This window comes from Amblyraja radiata, chromosome 31, assembly GCF_010909765.2.
Source record: "Amblyraja radiata isolate CabotCenter1 chromosome 31, sAmbRad1.1.pri, whole genome shotgun sequence".
Classification (NCBI taxonomy): Eukaryota; Metazoa; Chordata; class Chondrichthyes; order Rajiformes; family Rajidae; genus Amblyraja; species Amblyraja radiata.
The window spans coordinates 20912415-20927232 of NC_045986.1; the positions used below are offsets into that span (position 1 = coordinate 20912415).

Sequence of the window (14818 nt, forward strand, 5' to 3'; positions counted from 1 at the left end):
ATTTCTCTGGAATGGCACCCTCGCCATTGTGAAGCTCAGTGAAAACTTGCCTTCTTTTAACCTATATCTCTGTTTTTTCTATCAAGGTATTTTTGAGTCCTAAACTTTTAAAAGGTCCAAATTATAACTGCATAATCGTTTGCTATTGTCGTAGCAATAGATGAATGCTGAATAGATTAATGAGGATATTACCTGTAATGGAGGGCTGTGGTTAGGAGGAGAGATTAGGTAGGCTGAATTGGTTCTCATTAGCACTGAGGAGTGACCGTATAAAATTGAGATGCACAGATAGGATAGACAATAGGTGGAGGAGTAGGCTATTCAGCCCTTCGTGCCAGCACCGCCATTAAATGCGATCATGGCTGATCATCCCCAATCAGTACCCCGTCCCTGCCTTCTCCCCATATCCACTGACTCCGCTATCTTTAACAGCCCTACCTAGCTCTCTCTTGAAAGTATCCAGAGTACTGGCCTCCACCCCCTCTGAGGCAGAGAATTCCACAGACTCACAACTCTCTGTGTGAAAAAGTGTTTCCTCATCTCTGTTCTAAATGGCTTACCCCTTATTCTTAAACTGTGGCCCCTGGTTCTGGACTCCCCCAACATCGGGAACATGTTTCCTGCCTCTAGCATGTCCAAACCCTTAATAATCTTATATGTTTCAATAAGATTCCCTCTCATCCTTCTAAATTCCAGAGTGTACAAGCCCAGCCGCTCCATTCTCTCAGCATATGACAGTCTCGCCATCCCGGGAATTAACCTTGTAAACCTACGCTGCACTCCCTCAAGAGCAAGAATGTCCTTCCTCAAATTAGGGGACCAAAACTGCACACAATACTCCAGGTGTGGTCTCACTAGGGCCCTGTACAACTGCAGAAGGACCTCTTTGCTTCTATACTCAACTCCTCTTGTTATGAAGGCCAACATGCCATTCGTTTTCTTCACTGCCTGCTGCACCTGCATGCTTACTGAAGAAGGGTTTCGGCCCGAAACGTCGCCTATTTCCTTCGCTCCATAGATGCTGCTGCACCCGCTGAGTTTCCCCAGCAATTTTGTGTACCTTGCTTACTTTCATTGACTGATGAACAAGGACCCCCAGTTCCCGTTGTACTTCCCCTTTTCCCAACTTGACATCCAAAGACATACAGGTTTGAAGGTTAATTGGCTTCTGTAAATTGTCTCCAGTGTGTAGTGTACGAGTGATCATTGGTCTGCAAAGACTCGGTCGGCCGAAAGGCCTGGTTCCATGATGTATCTCTAAACTAAATTAAACAAAAAGTAGAAGGCAGAGGTTTAAGGAGAGGAAGAAATTTAAGAGATCTGAGGTAGTATTTTCCTACAGTGTGATGACTATCTGGAATGAGCTTCAAGAGCAGGTGGCGGAGGCAACACACCCATAATTTTAAAAAGGCATTCAGACAGCTAATTGCACAGGAATCGTGTAGAGGGATATGTATCAAATGCGGTCAAATTAGATTCGCGTAGGTGGGCGGCGTGATAAAGTGATCTGAATGGGCCATTTCTGTGCTGTACATTTCCATGATTCTAAAATTAAAATTGAGAGTTCAACAATTATTAGTTTTAAAAAACTGAGTTTTTTTTACTGTCATTTTAGCCTCGCATGGACCAATATTTCAACCAAATGGAAAAGATAGTGAAAGAAAGGAAAACGTCTTCCAGGATACGTTTCATGCTCCAAGATATAATAGATGTTCGAATGGTACGTAATCTAGGTATTTTCTAATCTCCTTTTGAAGGGGTAATTTTTGCCTATGCTATATTGTTACCTTGGGTCTGATCAAGCACACATTTCAGAAGTGCCGTGATAAACCAGTTTAGATTAATGGTATCTCTCATCTGAGGAATGGCTGTTGAAACAAATCTTTATTGCTCACATTGAAAAGTCTTTCTTTTGTTATGAATGCCAAAAATAATAGATGATTCGAAAACTTTCGTATCTGCCAAGTGTGCAATTTTGATTGAAATAATGTGATGAGACATTTGTATGAGGTATTTATGCAATAAATTGTTATTCCTGTTTTCCTTTTTCACCTCCAAAATGCCTAGCATTTGTCAGAGGTCTATTCAAGAGCAGAACACTTTCATTATACCAACCAACTGCTTATAAATATGAGAGTTTTACAAATGCTGTGGCTGTTGCCCAGAAGTTGTGTTCTGGTTTTGCCTCAAAAAGCATTGGATTCTGACTTTCAGACGAAAAATCACTATCCCGAACCCTGAATATAAACGTTGGTTCCAATTTCATGGTATGCTTGTCAAGGATACATTGCATATTTTATTTCTCCTTTTCTGATATTGCCTCCTTGGGTGCAAAAAAAAAATGGAGACAGCTTTTTTTAATATGAAAAAAAATCATTATTTTGGTGATGGGTTAGCTCACAATTGATGCTTGCAGTGTCACAAGTGCACTTGCCATGTAGTTTTGGACTATGGCAGCACTTAACAAACAGGGCTTGTGTGTAATGACATTTTTTTTAAAGCGGGGATTAGTTGGGTGGCGTAGTTTGAAATCTCCTGAAAAGAATCTGTCATTGAAGTCGATGTACAATATCATAATATAGAGATGTCTAAATATATAGTCATATACATGTGAAATATATAGTCATTTACATGTGAAATGTTTTACAATCAACCACAGAAACACTGGGTGTCACGTAGGGTCGAACAGGGGCCAAAGACCCTTGAACAGATTCATAAAGAAGCTCAAATTGAAGAACAGCAGCAGCAACTGAAGGTTCATCAGCAGTTATTGTCCAAACAAGATAAGAGACGACCAGGTAGGAGCTGATTCTGTAGCTTTTTTTTCAAATGTAGCTATTTTAAATGCTAACATTAACTTGTAATGCTCCTCATTAGTTTAGTTCATTGACTTTTTCTTCATATCCATAATTTGTGCAAGTCTTGCCAATCTTTTATATGCACTTGGGTAAATGACTGCCTGTTTAAGCAGTAGGAAAGAGCAGGCCCACAAAATCACAATTGCTATTTTCAAACTTTTTTTGCTGTAGCTTGTGGTGGTACTTGCTGTGTGAATGAAACAATAATTTGTGCTCTTGATAAGAAATGTGCTTGTGCTTTTTGAAGTCTTACTGAATGCAGTTGTCTTTTGCTAAACTGCACCCTCTGTGTCAAAAAATAATTAACTTTTATCCCTGTCCCCTTACCCATTAGAGTAGCATTTTAACCAAATGTGATTACCATAACTCAAATATTGAGTATCTTAATATTTTCAGGTGGTGGTGGTCGACCCTCAGAAGAAGCTTGGAACACTGTTCCAGTAACGAAGAGCAGCAGAACAATAGATCCCAGCAAATTCCCCAAGATCACAAAAGTACGGTGCTAGTACTTGAAATCTTATATAATATTTCACAAACAAACCGAGCAAGTAGTAAATCAAGTGTAGGCTAGTTATTTATGTTGATAATCATACATTTACTGTTACCATTGAACAGTAAGTGATCATTGTATAATACATAAGGTTTCAAGACAAATTGGTTTCTCAGATTAAAGCAAATCTCCAAATCTTTTCAGAAAATACAGGAAGATATTCAAAAATATTAACTAGTTTAGAAAAGTGTACTGACTGACTGAATGCAATTCATGAAGAAACGATCTCTCCTGTGAAAGAAAACCTGAAAAATTATCTTCACTGCAAAATAAGGATTTTTTTTTTTTTACTATCATGTTTTGAGACAAACTATATCCCAAATAGAGAATTAAATGTCTATTTAATAAAAATGCAAAGTTAATTGTAAAAGAATAGGGAAGTTGGAAGTGCAAACATGCACACATGCATATTAGAAGCAGGAGGATTTTGCCCTACTTCTCAAGGTTCTTCATTATCTTGTAAAATCATGGCCGATCTGGTTTTAATCTCTGCTCTGCATTTCCATTCACCTGTGGTTACTCCCTAGTTTATCAAGAATCTCTCTACCACTGCCTTAAAAATATTCCAAGCGCCTGCTCCCTTTTTGATGAAGAGTTCCACAGACTCACAATCCTCTGAGAGCAAATGTTAACCTCCATTTTAATTAGGCAACCCCTAATTTTTAACAGTGATGCCTCTCATCCCCCTCCAACTTTAGATTATCCCACACCAAGAAATCTCTTCACATCTGTCCATTAATTCCTTCAGGACTGTAGATGCTGGTTAAAAATGTCACCCATCCTTTTTCTCCAGAGATGCTGCCTGATCAACTGAGTTACTCCAGAACTTAGTGTCTATCTTATCAATAGTTGCCATTTCGGGTTGGAACCTTTTTTTCATCAATGTAACTGCATCTGCAGTTCCTTGAATCTACATTTTACTGCTCCACTGCAAAATCTCACAATATGCCTGCTTTGAAGATGTTCTTCTCTCTCCTTTAGAGGTTATGTGAGACCCTCTCTCACTGAAAAAGAGTTACGACTCAAAACACAACCTATTCATATTCTTCATAGATGCTGCCTAACCCACTGAGTTACTCCAACACTTTCCTTTTTTATAAAACAGCATCTGCAGTTCCTTATATCTACAGCTTATAGCTCCACTGCAAAGTCGCCTCAAGATATGCCTACTTTGAAGAATTTCTCCTTCTCTCCCTGACAGTTCTATGAGACCCTCCCTCGCTGCTCACCCTTACTACTGCTCTCGAAGAATGGTCCCGATCCGAAACGTCACTTATCCATGTTCTCCAGAGATGCTGCCTGATGTGCTGAGTTAGTTTTTTGTCATAATCCACCATCTGCACTTCCTTGTATGTTCGGACAAATTTTTATTTGCTTTATGCTCATTCTTAACAACCTCATCCTCTAACTCGAGAGGACATAAAATCACCAATTACATCAAGTACTGGAGAGACACAGCTGGTCTGTTGCATATGTTTTTGGTCACCACATTTAAGAACAATATGCATGTTCATAAGGTTAATTCTAGAAATGAATGGGTTGAAGTATAAAGAAAATCTGGGCATATTGAGTATTGCAGTTTAGAAGAATGAGAAATGATTTTATTGAAATCTACCACATTCTGAGGGCAATTGACAGGCTGGATACTGAGATGATGTTTCATCTTGGGGCATAGTTTCAGAATAGGTTATAGATTGCCCATTTAAGAGTGAATATATCAAGGAACTTCTGAGGATTATGAACCTTTGGAACTCTCTACACAGGGAGCTGTGCAAATGTGATCATTAACCACAGACAGGGTTCAGATTGGCAGATATTTGAAGAACAAGGGAACCAAAGGGTGTAAGGAAGTGATGTTGAGGCCAAGTCTGGACAAGCAATAATCTTACGGAACAATGAAGCAGGCGTACACAACGAATTGGCCGACTCTATCTTTTTTTATTCTTATAGGCAGGCGATTCCTGTTGTGGGATATGATGAGTGATTCAGCATTCATGTTGGATATGTTAATTGACAGGAGTTTCTCACCATGGGATCTGTTAATTAATGGTGCTTTCCATTTATGCGATTTGTTAATTAGTGGGGCATTCCCATCGTCAAATCTGTTGTGAGGTTCCGATTTTGGATTTGTTAATTGATGGAAATATGCTGCTATGTCACCTGATAATTAACGAGTTTGCCATGTTGCGTGAATTCAGTGGGGGGGGTTTTCCCTCCCCTCTCCATGTTCCCTTGGAAGCACATTTGATCACATTGATAAACTGTGGAAATTACAGCTAAGCTTTAATCTACCCATATCTGTGTTTTTAGTGCAGAGATCGTAGCCAAGAACCACTTTTGACAATTTTAGGTAAAATTTTCCCATTTCAGATCGCACTTCCCACTACATCATATATTGAAATGAATTATTGATACTGTTGAGACTTGTATCTAGTCTGTTCACTGAGCAACTGAATTCAGATAATCCTCTTGTTACAATGCAAAACACCTTTTCTGGAAGTAACAGTTTTCCCTCGTTTATAAAATCATGTTGAGAGCGTGCTACACAGTGATAAAGATTGATTTAGATAGATGATTCGCGGGCTTGACAGGTCAAATTGGTAAACATTCATGGATGGAAAAACTTATATTTTAGCCTGATCAGTATTTCTCAAATGTTGTAAATTTCCTTTTGCTTCATTCTGTCCCATAGCCTGCCACAGATGATAAAATACAGTTGGGTCCAGGTTGCCGATTAGGCAGCTGGGGTAAAGGCAGCAGTGGAGGAGTGAAAACTATTGAAACTGGTAAGGGAAATTGTATTTAATTGTTCATCTTCTCGTGAAAGTTTTCCATAATTGTTTTTTTTTTGTAAATATGACTGAAAATAAGCTTGCAGTGGCTGTGATTTATTGATCAAATTTTTCCGGAAATGTATATTACAAATTCAGCATTGATCACTGAAGAGCTAAACTATCTCAACGAATAACATGGGATTTTATTATCATAAGCTTTTACCAGTGTTACCTCGCTGTATCATAGAGTGATACAGTATGGAAACAGGCCCTTCGGCCCAACCCACCCACACCACCACAATTTCCTAGCTACACTAGTCCCACTTGCCTGCGCTTGGTCTATATCCCTCCAAACCTATCCTATCCATGTACCTGTTTAACTGTTTCTTAAATGATGGGATAGTCCCAGCCTCAACTACCTCCTCTGGCAGCTTGTTCCATACACCCACCACCCTTTGTGTGAAAAGGTTACCGCTCGAATTCCTATTAAATCTTTTCCCCTTCACCTTGAACCTATGCCGCTATCATTAAAAAAAATAATGAAATAATTAATTGCAAATCACCGTTGTCTTCACAGTTTTGAGAATCTCTCAGTTGGACAAATTACATCAAGTTTGCATGTTGACCTAAAGTCAAATTTGAAGATAGAAAGACGATCCACATTAAATCCAAGTGATTTATTTTTGTAAATTATTTCTGGGAAATTCCTATTTGCAAATGCCTGGTAGAAAAGGGTTTATTAAAACGAACAACTATTGGAAATTGAATTGTTAGGCATCTATCCCATTTATCTTCCAAGGGCTGTTTCTTTGTTTTTCCCTTAAAATGAACCGCCTCACAGTTTTTCGGAATTTCATTTGCTGTTTATCTGATTATTGCAAGATATATTCTTGTATTTTGATGTAACATCAACATCATTTACTATATCCCTAATAACCCTCAAAATCTGACTTTGTTAATTTCTAAAATAACTCCACATTTCTCCCCTCCCTCCCTTCTCTTGATATTCTGTGTGATTATGACAAAGGTAAATTATCACTTCATCCTTAAGTTGTCTACAACCTTTGACACAGGTGACCGCACCATTCTCTGTCAAAGACTTGATCGTTGTCCAGCTGGATAGAATGTACATATATGGTTTAATTATTGAAATAACTGAAGCGCTTCTGCAATGAATTGTCTATTCATTCCTGGTCAAATAATTCTGGTGCCCTAAACCCCCAGGAGTCTTCGCACATCCTAATTAAAAAGAGTCAATTTCCATGTGAACACAGTGAAAAAAAAACTTTAAACCATTCATTCTCTAAATTATCATATTACTTGTTTATCATCCAGTAAACTACAGCAACATAATGGTTGTGTGCTCTAATAATTAGACTTTTGTTAAAATCCCCCCATTTCTGTTTGGGTAGTTCTATTCAATAATCTTTGCCAGCCTTGCCCGATATGTGACTCCAGATCTATACCAATATAATTGTCTCTTAACCGACAGGTGTCCACCCGAAACAGTGTCTGTCCATTCCCTCTACAGATGCCGTCTGATCAAATGAGTTCTTCCAGTGCTTTGTTTTTTTTGCTCAAGATTCCAGCATTGCAGTTTCTTCAGATTCAGATTCAACTTTAATTGTCATTGTCCGTGTACAGTACAGAGACAATGAAATGCATTTAGCATCTCCCTGGAAGAGCGACATAGCATATGATTTGAATAAATATTTACATTAGCATATATACAGACATAGTGTTTTTCCTGCGGGAGGAGTGTCCGGGGGGGGGGGGGGGGTGATTGGCAGTCACCGAGGTACGTTGTTGAGTAGAGTGACAGCCGCCGGGAAGAAGCTGTTCCTGGACCTGCTGGTCCGGCAACGGAGAGACCTGTAGCGCCTCCCGGATGGTAGGAGGGTAAACAGTCCATGGTTGGGGTGAGAGCAGTCCTTGGCGATGTTGAGCGCCCTCCGCAGACAACGATTGCTTTGGTCAGACTCAATGGAGGGGAGCGAGGAACCGGTGATGCGTTGGGCAATTTTCACCACCCTCTGCAATGCCTTCCGGTCGGAGACAAAGCAGTTGCCATACCATACTGTGATACAGTTGGTAAGGATGCTCTCGATGGTGCAGCGGTAGAAGTTCACCAGGATCTGAGGAGACAGATGGACCTTCTTCAGTCTCCTCAGGAAGAAGAGACGCTGGTGAGCCTTCTTGATCAGAGTTGAGGTATTGTGGGTCCAAGAGAGGTCATCGGAGATGTTAACACCCAGGAACCTGAAACTAGAAACACGTTCCACCTCCGTCCCGTTAATGTGGATGGGGGTGTGCGTGCCGCCCCTGGACTTCCTGAAGTCTACAATGAGCTCCTTGGTCTTCTTGGAGTTAAGGGCCAGGTTGTTGTCAGCGCACCATGCTGCTAAGTGCTGGACCTCCTCCCTGTAGGCCGACTCATCGTTGTTGCTGATGAGGCCAATCACCGTTGTATCATCTGCATACTTGATGATGGTGTTAGTACCATGTACAGGTGTGCAGTCATAGGTGAAGAGGGAGTAGAGGAGGGGGCTCAGCACACAGCCCTGTGGAACGCTGAGGGTTCAGGGTGAGGGTTGAAGAAGTGTGCTTGTCTAACCTAACAGACTGTGGTCTGTTGGTTAGAAAGTCCAGTATCCAGTTGCAGAGGGAGGGATCGATGCCCAGGTTACCGAGTTTGGTGATCAGTTTAGATGGTATAATGGTGTTGAATGCTGAGCTGTAATCGATGAACAGCATTCTTACGTAAGTGTCTCTGTTGTCGAGGTGGGAGAGGGCGGAGTGAAGTGCCGTTGAGATGGCATCCTCCGTACTCCTGTTCTTGCGGTAGGCAAACTGATAGGGATCCAGTGTGGGGGGGTAGGCAGTTTTTGAGGTGTGCCAGGACCAGCCTCTCGAAGCACTTGGTGATGATGGGGGTAAGTGCAAGTCGTTGAGGCTTGCCGCAGTGGAGTGTTTTGGCACTGGCACGATGGAGGTGGTTTTAAGGCACGTGGGGACAACTGCTTGGGCAAGTGACAGGTTGAAGATGTCAGTCCAGACGTCTGTCAGCTGCGCAGCACAGGCCCTGAGCACGCGCCCGGGGATGCCGTCAGGGCCAGCAGCCTTGTGTCTCTAATAAATGACCTGTTAAAACAACTAAGCATGGCAAAAGGATGAGTGATAAGTGCTAGCCATTCAGGCCCACTGGTGGGAATTAAAGTACTAGATGAGTTAAAATATTTTCCAATTCAATATTGGGAAGGCAAAAGCCACTGGCCATGGTATTTTCCACCAACACCATTTCCTATCCACCAACTCTGATCTTCTGCTGACCTTCTATGGCCGAATCTGTTTTTGCAGTCTTTTTCATTTTACCCCAAGGTGAATTTAAGAACACAACACCACATGATCTCAAAGATCATCTATTTCCATCTCTGAAACATCAGCAACACTACCGATGCCTTTATTACATGTTCAATCCTGGCTGACTTCCAATGTGCTTCCCCACGTAACCATAAAGTCTTACAAAATTTGCCAAATCACATTCATCCATCATCTCTGTGTTTATTGACTCTGGGTCAAGCTTTGCTTCAAATTTAATTTGTATCCCTTTGTTGTTAAATCCCTCCCTTGCCTCAACCCTCCCAGTTTCTTTAAATTCCTCTTGTCTTGTAATGCCTCCAGATACCTGCTCTTCCAATTCTTGTCTCCTGAGTACCTTCAATTTTATTTGTTTCATTTTTGGCAGTCATGCCTTCAACTGATTTTCCCCAGAGTCTCCCGTCAAACACTCCAGGTTTTTGTGTGTGACCACTTTTCCTTTTAAGATGTTCCGCAAATCTTTGAAAAAGCAATAGGTTAGCTTTCCTAATAGGTCCTTCTATAATTCGGTATCAGATTCTGTTTGATAATATTTTTATTAAATATATGAAATATTTTATTACATTAAAGGTAGTAATGGTTGTAAAGGCTGATGTGAAGGCTAATGGTAGTAAAGGCTGATGTGAATGCAGCATTTATGAAGGTGCAATCTTTCAAAGTGTAATGTAAGTTTGTTCAAGTAAACACAAAAAATCCAATGTCTCCACAAGGAGTTTAGATTTGCAGCAAGCACTTTCTGCTCTGCCGACCAAAATGATTAGTTTATCTCATTTATTTCATTGTGTTTTTTATAGATTGATTGCCATGCTTGTGATTGCACTGGATCAGCAAATTTGTACGCTATTTGTTCTTGAAAACCATTATTACTTTTACTTCTGTTTTCCAATGACACGAAGCTCAATATTTCATTTCAGATTTGCCGCGAACAACAAGTTTAAATCGATTTTCTGTGCTACAGCAGTCAACCCCGTCTTCTGAATCGGATATACGCAGGATAGCACCCAGGTGAGTGCTGCTGTAACTAAAGATATCATAGCATATTTATTTCTCTGCTTATTGTTTTGAGTTGACGTTTTAGAATTGTGGACATTTAGAGAGGAAACCAGTTTTAAGTTGCAAACTAAAGGAAGAGAGGAGAGGAAAACATAATGGAAGGTTAAGAAAGGTCAAAGTCTGTGGTGATTAAATAATGAAAGGTGTGAGCACAGGTTAACAACAATGGTAGTGAGAGTAGTTAAAAGCAAGAGACTTGTGGAGGAGGCATAAAAGTAGAATAATTATATGAAATGATCAGAGGAGAAAAACTTGATATACTGATTTTATGAAATAGTTGACCCAAAATGAAGGCTGTAATGTTCTACAAAGCATTATTCTTGAGATTACTTTGAGTTTAACAGTGTTGGTGATGCCAGTCACAGTGGAATGGAGAATTAAAGTGCCAGAAACTGGTAGCTAATGGTCATGTTTTTGAAATGACTGGATATGTTCAGTAATGTGGTCACCCAGTTTGCATTTAGTTTGTCCATTATAGTGGCCGCGTTGTGAGCAGTGAACATAGTAGTCTGAATTGGAAGAAGTAAATTGCTGCTTGAATTCACTTGGAAAGAGTATTTGGAGTTCTGGACAGTGGAAAAGGAGGTAAAAGAGCATGAATGGCATCTCCTGCAATTGCACAAACGTGCTTTTGAAACTCTGTATGCTGATGCAAGTGGTGAACCAGAGCATCCCACGGGATAATCCCTTTGGAATGCTGAAAACAGGGGTGGGAAGATGTGTCTGTTGATGGCATTGTGTCGGAGCTATTGATATTATACAGGATAATTTGTTGACTATGGAGGCTAGTGGAATGGGATGTCAGGACAAGAGAAGCACATTCCTCTCTTTCCCCTTCTTCCTTGCTGGTGCACGCATTTCTACCTATTCCCACATCCCTCCCAGTTACCCTGTTCCTTTCCCATCCTTCAAACACCCAACTCCCATCCCTATTTCCTTTTACCACCCCTGATAATTCCCCTCCCCATCATCTACCATCTATATCCCACCCTATTTCACTCCTTTTCTTCTCTCTTTATCAAACACTCTTTTGGTCTCCTTTTCACCATCAACACTTCACGCTACCTTTGAAAAGCAGCCAACGTAATCAAAGATTTGTTCCACTCTGGTCATTCCTCGTCCACTTTGCTCCCATCTGGCAGAAGGTGCCGTAGCCTGAAAGCATGCATCACCAGACTCAGGAACAGGTTCTTCCCCTCAGTTATCAGGCTTCTGAAGTCTTTCCATAAGCTTGGGTTCTGTCCGATTCACTTCTTCACCGTTGTGGACATTGGGCTTTGTCTATGGAACTGATGCACTACAATGCTGAGAACTATATTCTGTACACGGTATCTTCCCCTTTGCTCTATCTATTGTATTTGAGTATGGCTTGATTGTATTTATGTATAGTATTATCTGATCTGATTGGATAACATGCAAATCAAAGCTTTTTACTGTACCTCAACTCAATGCACGTGACAATAAACTTAAACCTCTAGCCTCTGTTATTTACTCCACCCACCTTAAAACTAAATGCAGATGCAAGCCTGGTCTGCAAGAGCCTTTCACCCATTGATGCGCCTGTGTTGCGGTTCACGTCGTAGCCACCAAGAGGGCGCGCTTTCTTCGGGCCGCCGTACCAATAGGACGCGCTTGGTCACCTTGGGGCTCCCTCGGCTCTTGCCTGTCGCTTTGTCCGTTCCACTGTCTCCTCCTCCTCCCCAGGAGTGGACAAAGTGATGGGAGGAGGAGGAGGCAGCAGTGGAAGGGGGGGGGGGGGGAGGGGAAGGGGCGGGCCGGAAGAGGCAGAGTGGATAAAGCGATGGCCAACAGAAAGAAGCTGTTGCTGGTGAGAGGGAAGGGAGCCCCAGGGTGACCAAACGCATCCAGTCGGTGGCAGCGGACAGAATAAATCTTAGGTGATACGTGTGCCACAACAGCCGTGTAAACTGGACCCTTGCGGTGGGTGAAGAAAGGCTCGCTGGTGCACCTTACGAGCTGGGGTGGCGTCAGAAGCCAGGGCTGGTGATGTGAGCCAGGGGGGTGAGTTGCCAGGTCTGTTAAAGAGGTCTGTTAAAATGAGTGTTCAATGTACCTTTTTCTCCTCTTCCATTCCTCCCCCCTCCCCCATCTCACTCCCACGCCCATGTAGTCGAAGCAGTACGGGAAGAGAAAAGAATGATAAACCAAGTCGGCCAGCCATTACACGGGGGAGCAGTAATAAGGAGCTCCTTGATGATCGGACGCGAGAAGAAGAGAGAAGGGAAGTCCTTGAAATTGTGCAGCAAGCCACAAATACGTCTGAGGAGAAGAGTGCAGAGGGAGATAGGAATCGTCCCAAGGAAAATGGTACGTTGCAATTCCTGTAACATGCATATACATTGGCTGGTTGTAGCCATCATGAGGCTAGACCTTTATATTTGGTCTATTAAGCAGGAAATTGGTGGTATAATAACAAATGGACATGTAAAACTAGCTTAACCTAGCTCCGCTCTCTGCATTATTACTGTTTACAAAAGCGTACATCCAGATTCGCACTTCCTTTTACACAAGACAATATTTTAACAGTAGAATTCAGCATATTTATTCACCCTTGTGACATAAACAACATTAACTGATATGCAGCAAATACAATTTGCCATGTTCAATGTAGGAGTAAACGGGTCCTTTTCAGTAGGAGTAAACGGGTCCTTTTCACAATGGCAGGCAGTGACTAGTGGGGTACCGCAAGGCTCAGTGCTGGGACCCCAGCTATTTACAATATATATTAATGATCTGGATGAGGGAATTGAAGGCAATATCTCCAAGTTTGCGGATGACACTAAGCTGGGGGGCAGTGTTAGCTGTGAGGAGGATGCTAGGAGACTGCAAGGTGACTTGGATAGGCTGGGTGAGTGGGCAAATGTTTGGCAGATGCAGTATAATGTGGATAAATGTTAGGTTATCCATTTTGGTGGCAAAAACAGGAAAGCAGACTATTATCTAAATGGTGGCCGACTAGGAAAAGGGGAGATGCAGCGAGACCTGGGTGTCATGGTACACCAGTCATTGAAAGTGGGCATGCAGGTGCAGCAGGCAGTGAAGAAAGCGAATGGTATGTTAGCTTTCATAGCAAAAGGATTTGAGTATAGGAGCAGGGAGGTTCTACTGCAGTTGTACAGGGTCTTGGTGAGACCACACCTGGAGTATTGCGTACAGTTTTGGTCTCCAAATCTGAGGAAGGACATTATTGCCATAGAGGGAGTGCAGAGAAGGTTCACCAGACTGATTCCTGGGATGTCAGGACTGTCTTATGAAGAAAGACTGGATAGACTTGGTTTATACTCTCTAGAATTTAGGAGATTGAGAGGGGATCTTATAGAAACTTACAAAATTCTTAAGGGGTTGGACAGGCTAGATGCAGGAAGATTGCTCCCGATGTTGGGGAAGTCCAGGACAAGGGGTCACAGCTTAAGGATAAGGGGGAAATCCTTTAAAACCGAGATGAGAAGAACTTTTTTCACACAGAGAGTGGTGAATCTCTGGAACTCCCTGCCACAGAGGGTAGTCGAGGCCAGTTCATTGGCTATATTTAAGAGGGAGTTAGATGTGGCCCTTGTGGCTAAGGGGATCAGAGGGTATGGAGAGAAAGCAGGTACGGGATACTGAGTTGGATGATCAGCCATGATCATATTGAATGGCGGTGCAGGCTCGAAGGGCCGAATGGCCTACTCCTGCACCTAATTTCTATGTTTCTATGTTTCAATGGTATTTCCTTTATTTTCTACCAAAATACTTTGAGGTTTTGTTATTGATCAATAAGCAGCTATATAAATAATCATGATGACCAGTCTTCTTTACTGATAGCCATTTGAAAAGACTGATGATAGTAGCATATGCAGTGTGAACGGGTTTATTCATCAGGCGATAATTTCGAGAATCGGAGACAGATGATAATCAGCCGACTTGTGCTGGGCAGAGGAGTGTATATGTTTGTAAGTATTTTAGTACATGAAATCGGAAAAGCCTCTGCCATGTTTCTCTGTGACTGGCTGCTGATGTCATAAAGGTGTAATCACTATGGCAAACTGGCAATTTCTTGTGGGCACTTGTGTTTTGCAATATTTGTTACAAGAATATCATTAGACATTTTAAATTCAAAACGTCTTGAGGCAGTGGTAAGAATTTATGATTGCACTCCATTAAAAATGATAGAAAACATTGCAGATGTATTAAAATAATGTTAT

The 14818-nt window shown here is 41.6% G+C and overlaps 1 protein-coding gene across 23 annotated transcripts in view; it reads left to right on the forward strand.

Annotated features, from left to right (window-relative positions):
• eif4g3 (eukaryotic translation initiation factor 4 gamma 3) overlaps nt 1–14818 on the forward strand; it is a 201987-nt gene that overhangs the window by 169244 nt on the left and 17925 nt on the right. For 22 of the 23 annotated variants that reach the window (XM_033048034.1, XM_033048037.1, XM_033048040.1 and 19 more), the window contains 6 exons: nt 1616–1720; nt 2660–2798; nt 3255–3352; nt 6101–6194; nt 10475–10565; nt 12745–12941. In XM_033048034.1, coding sequence (XP_032903925.1) covers nt 1616–1720; nt 2660–2798; nt 3255–3352; nt 6101–6194; nt 10475–10565; nt 12745–12941 — 724 coding nt within the window. The remainder of the gene's footprint in view (nt 1–1615; nt 1721–2659; nt 2799–3254; nt 3353–6100; nt 6195–10474; nt 10566–12744; nt 12942–14818) is intronic. The other variant, XM_033048035.1, reaches the window with a different exon arrangement.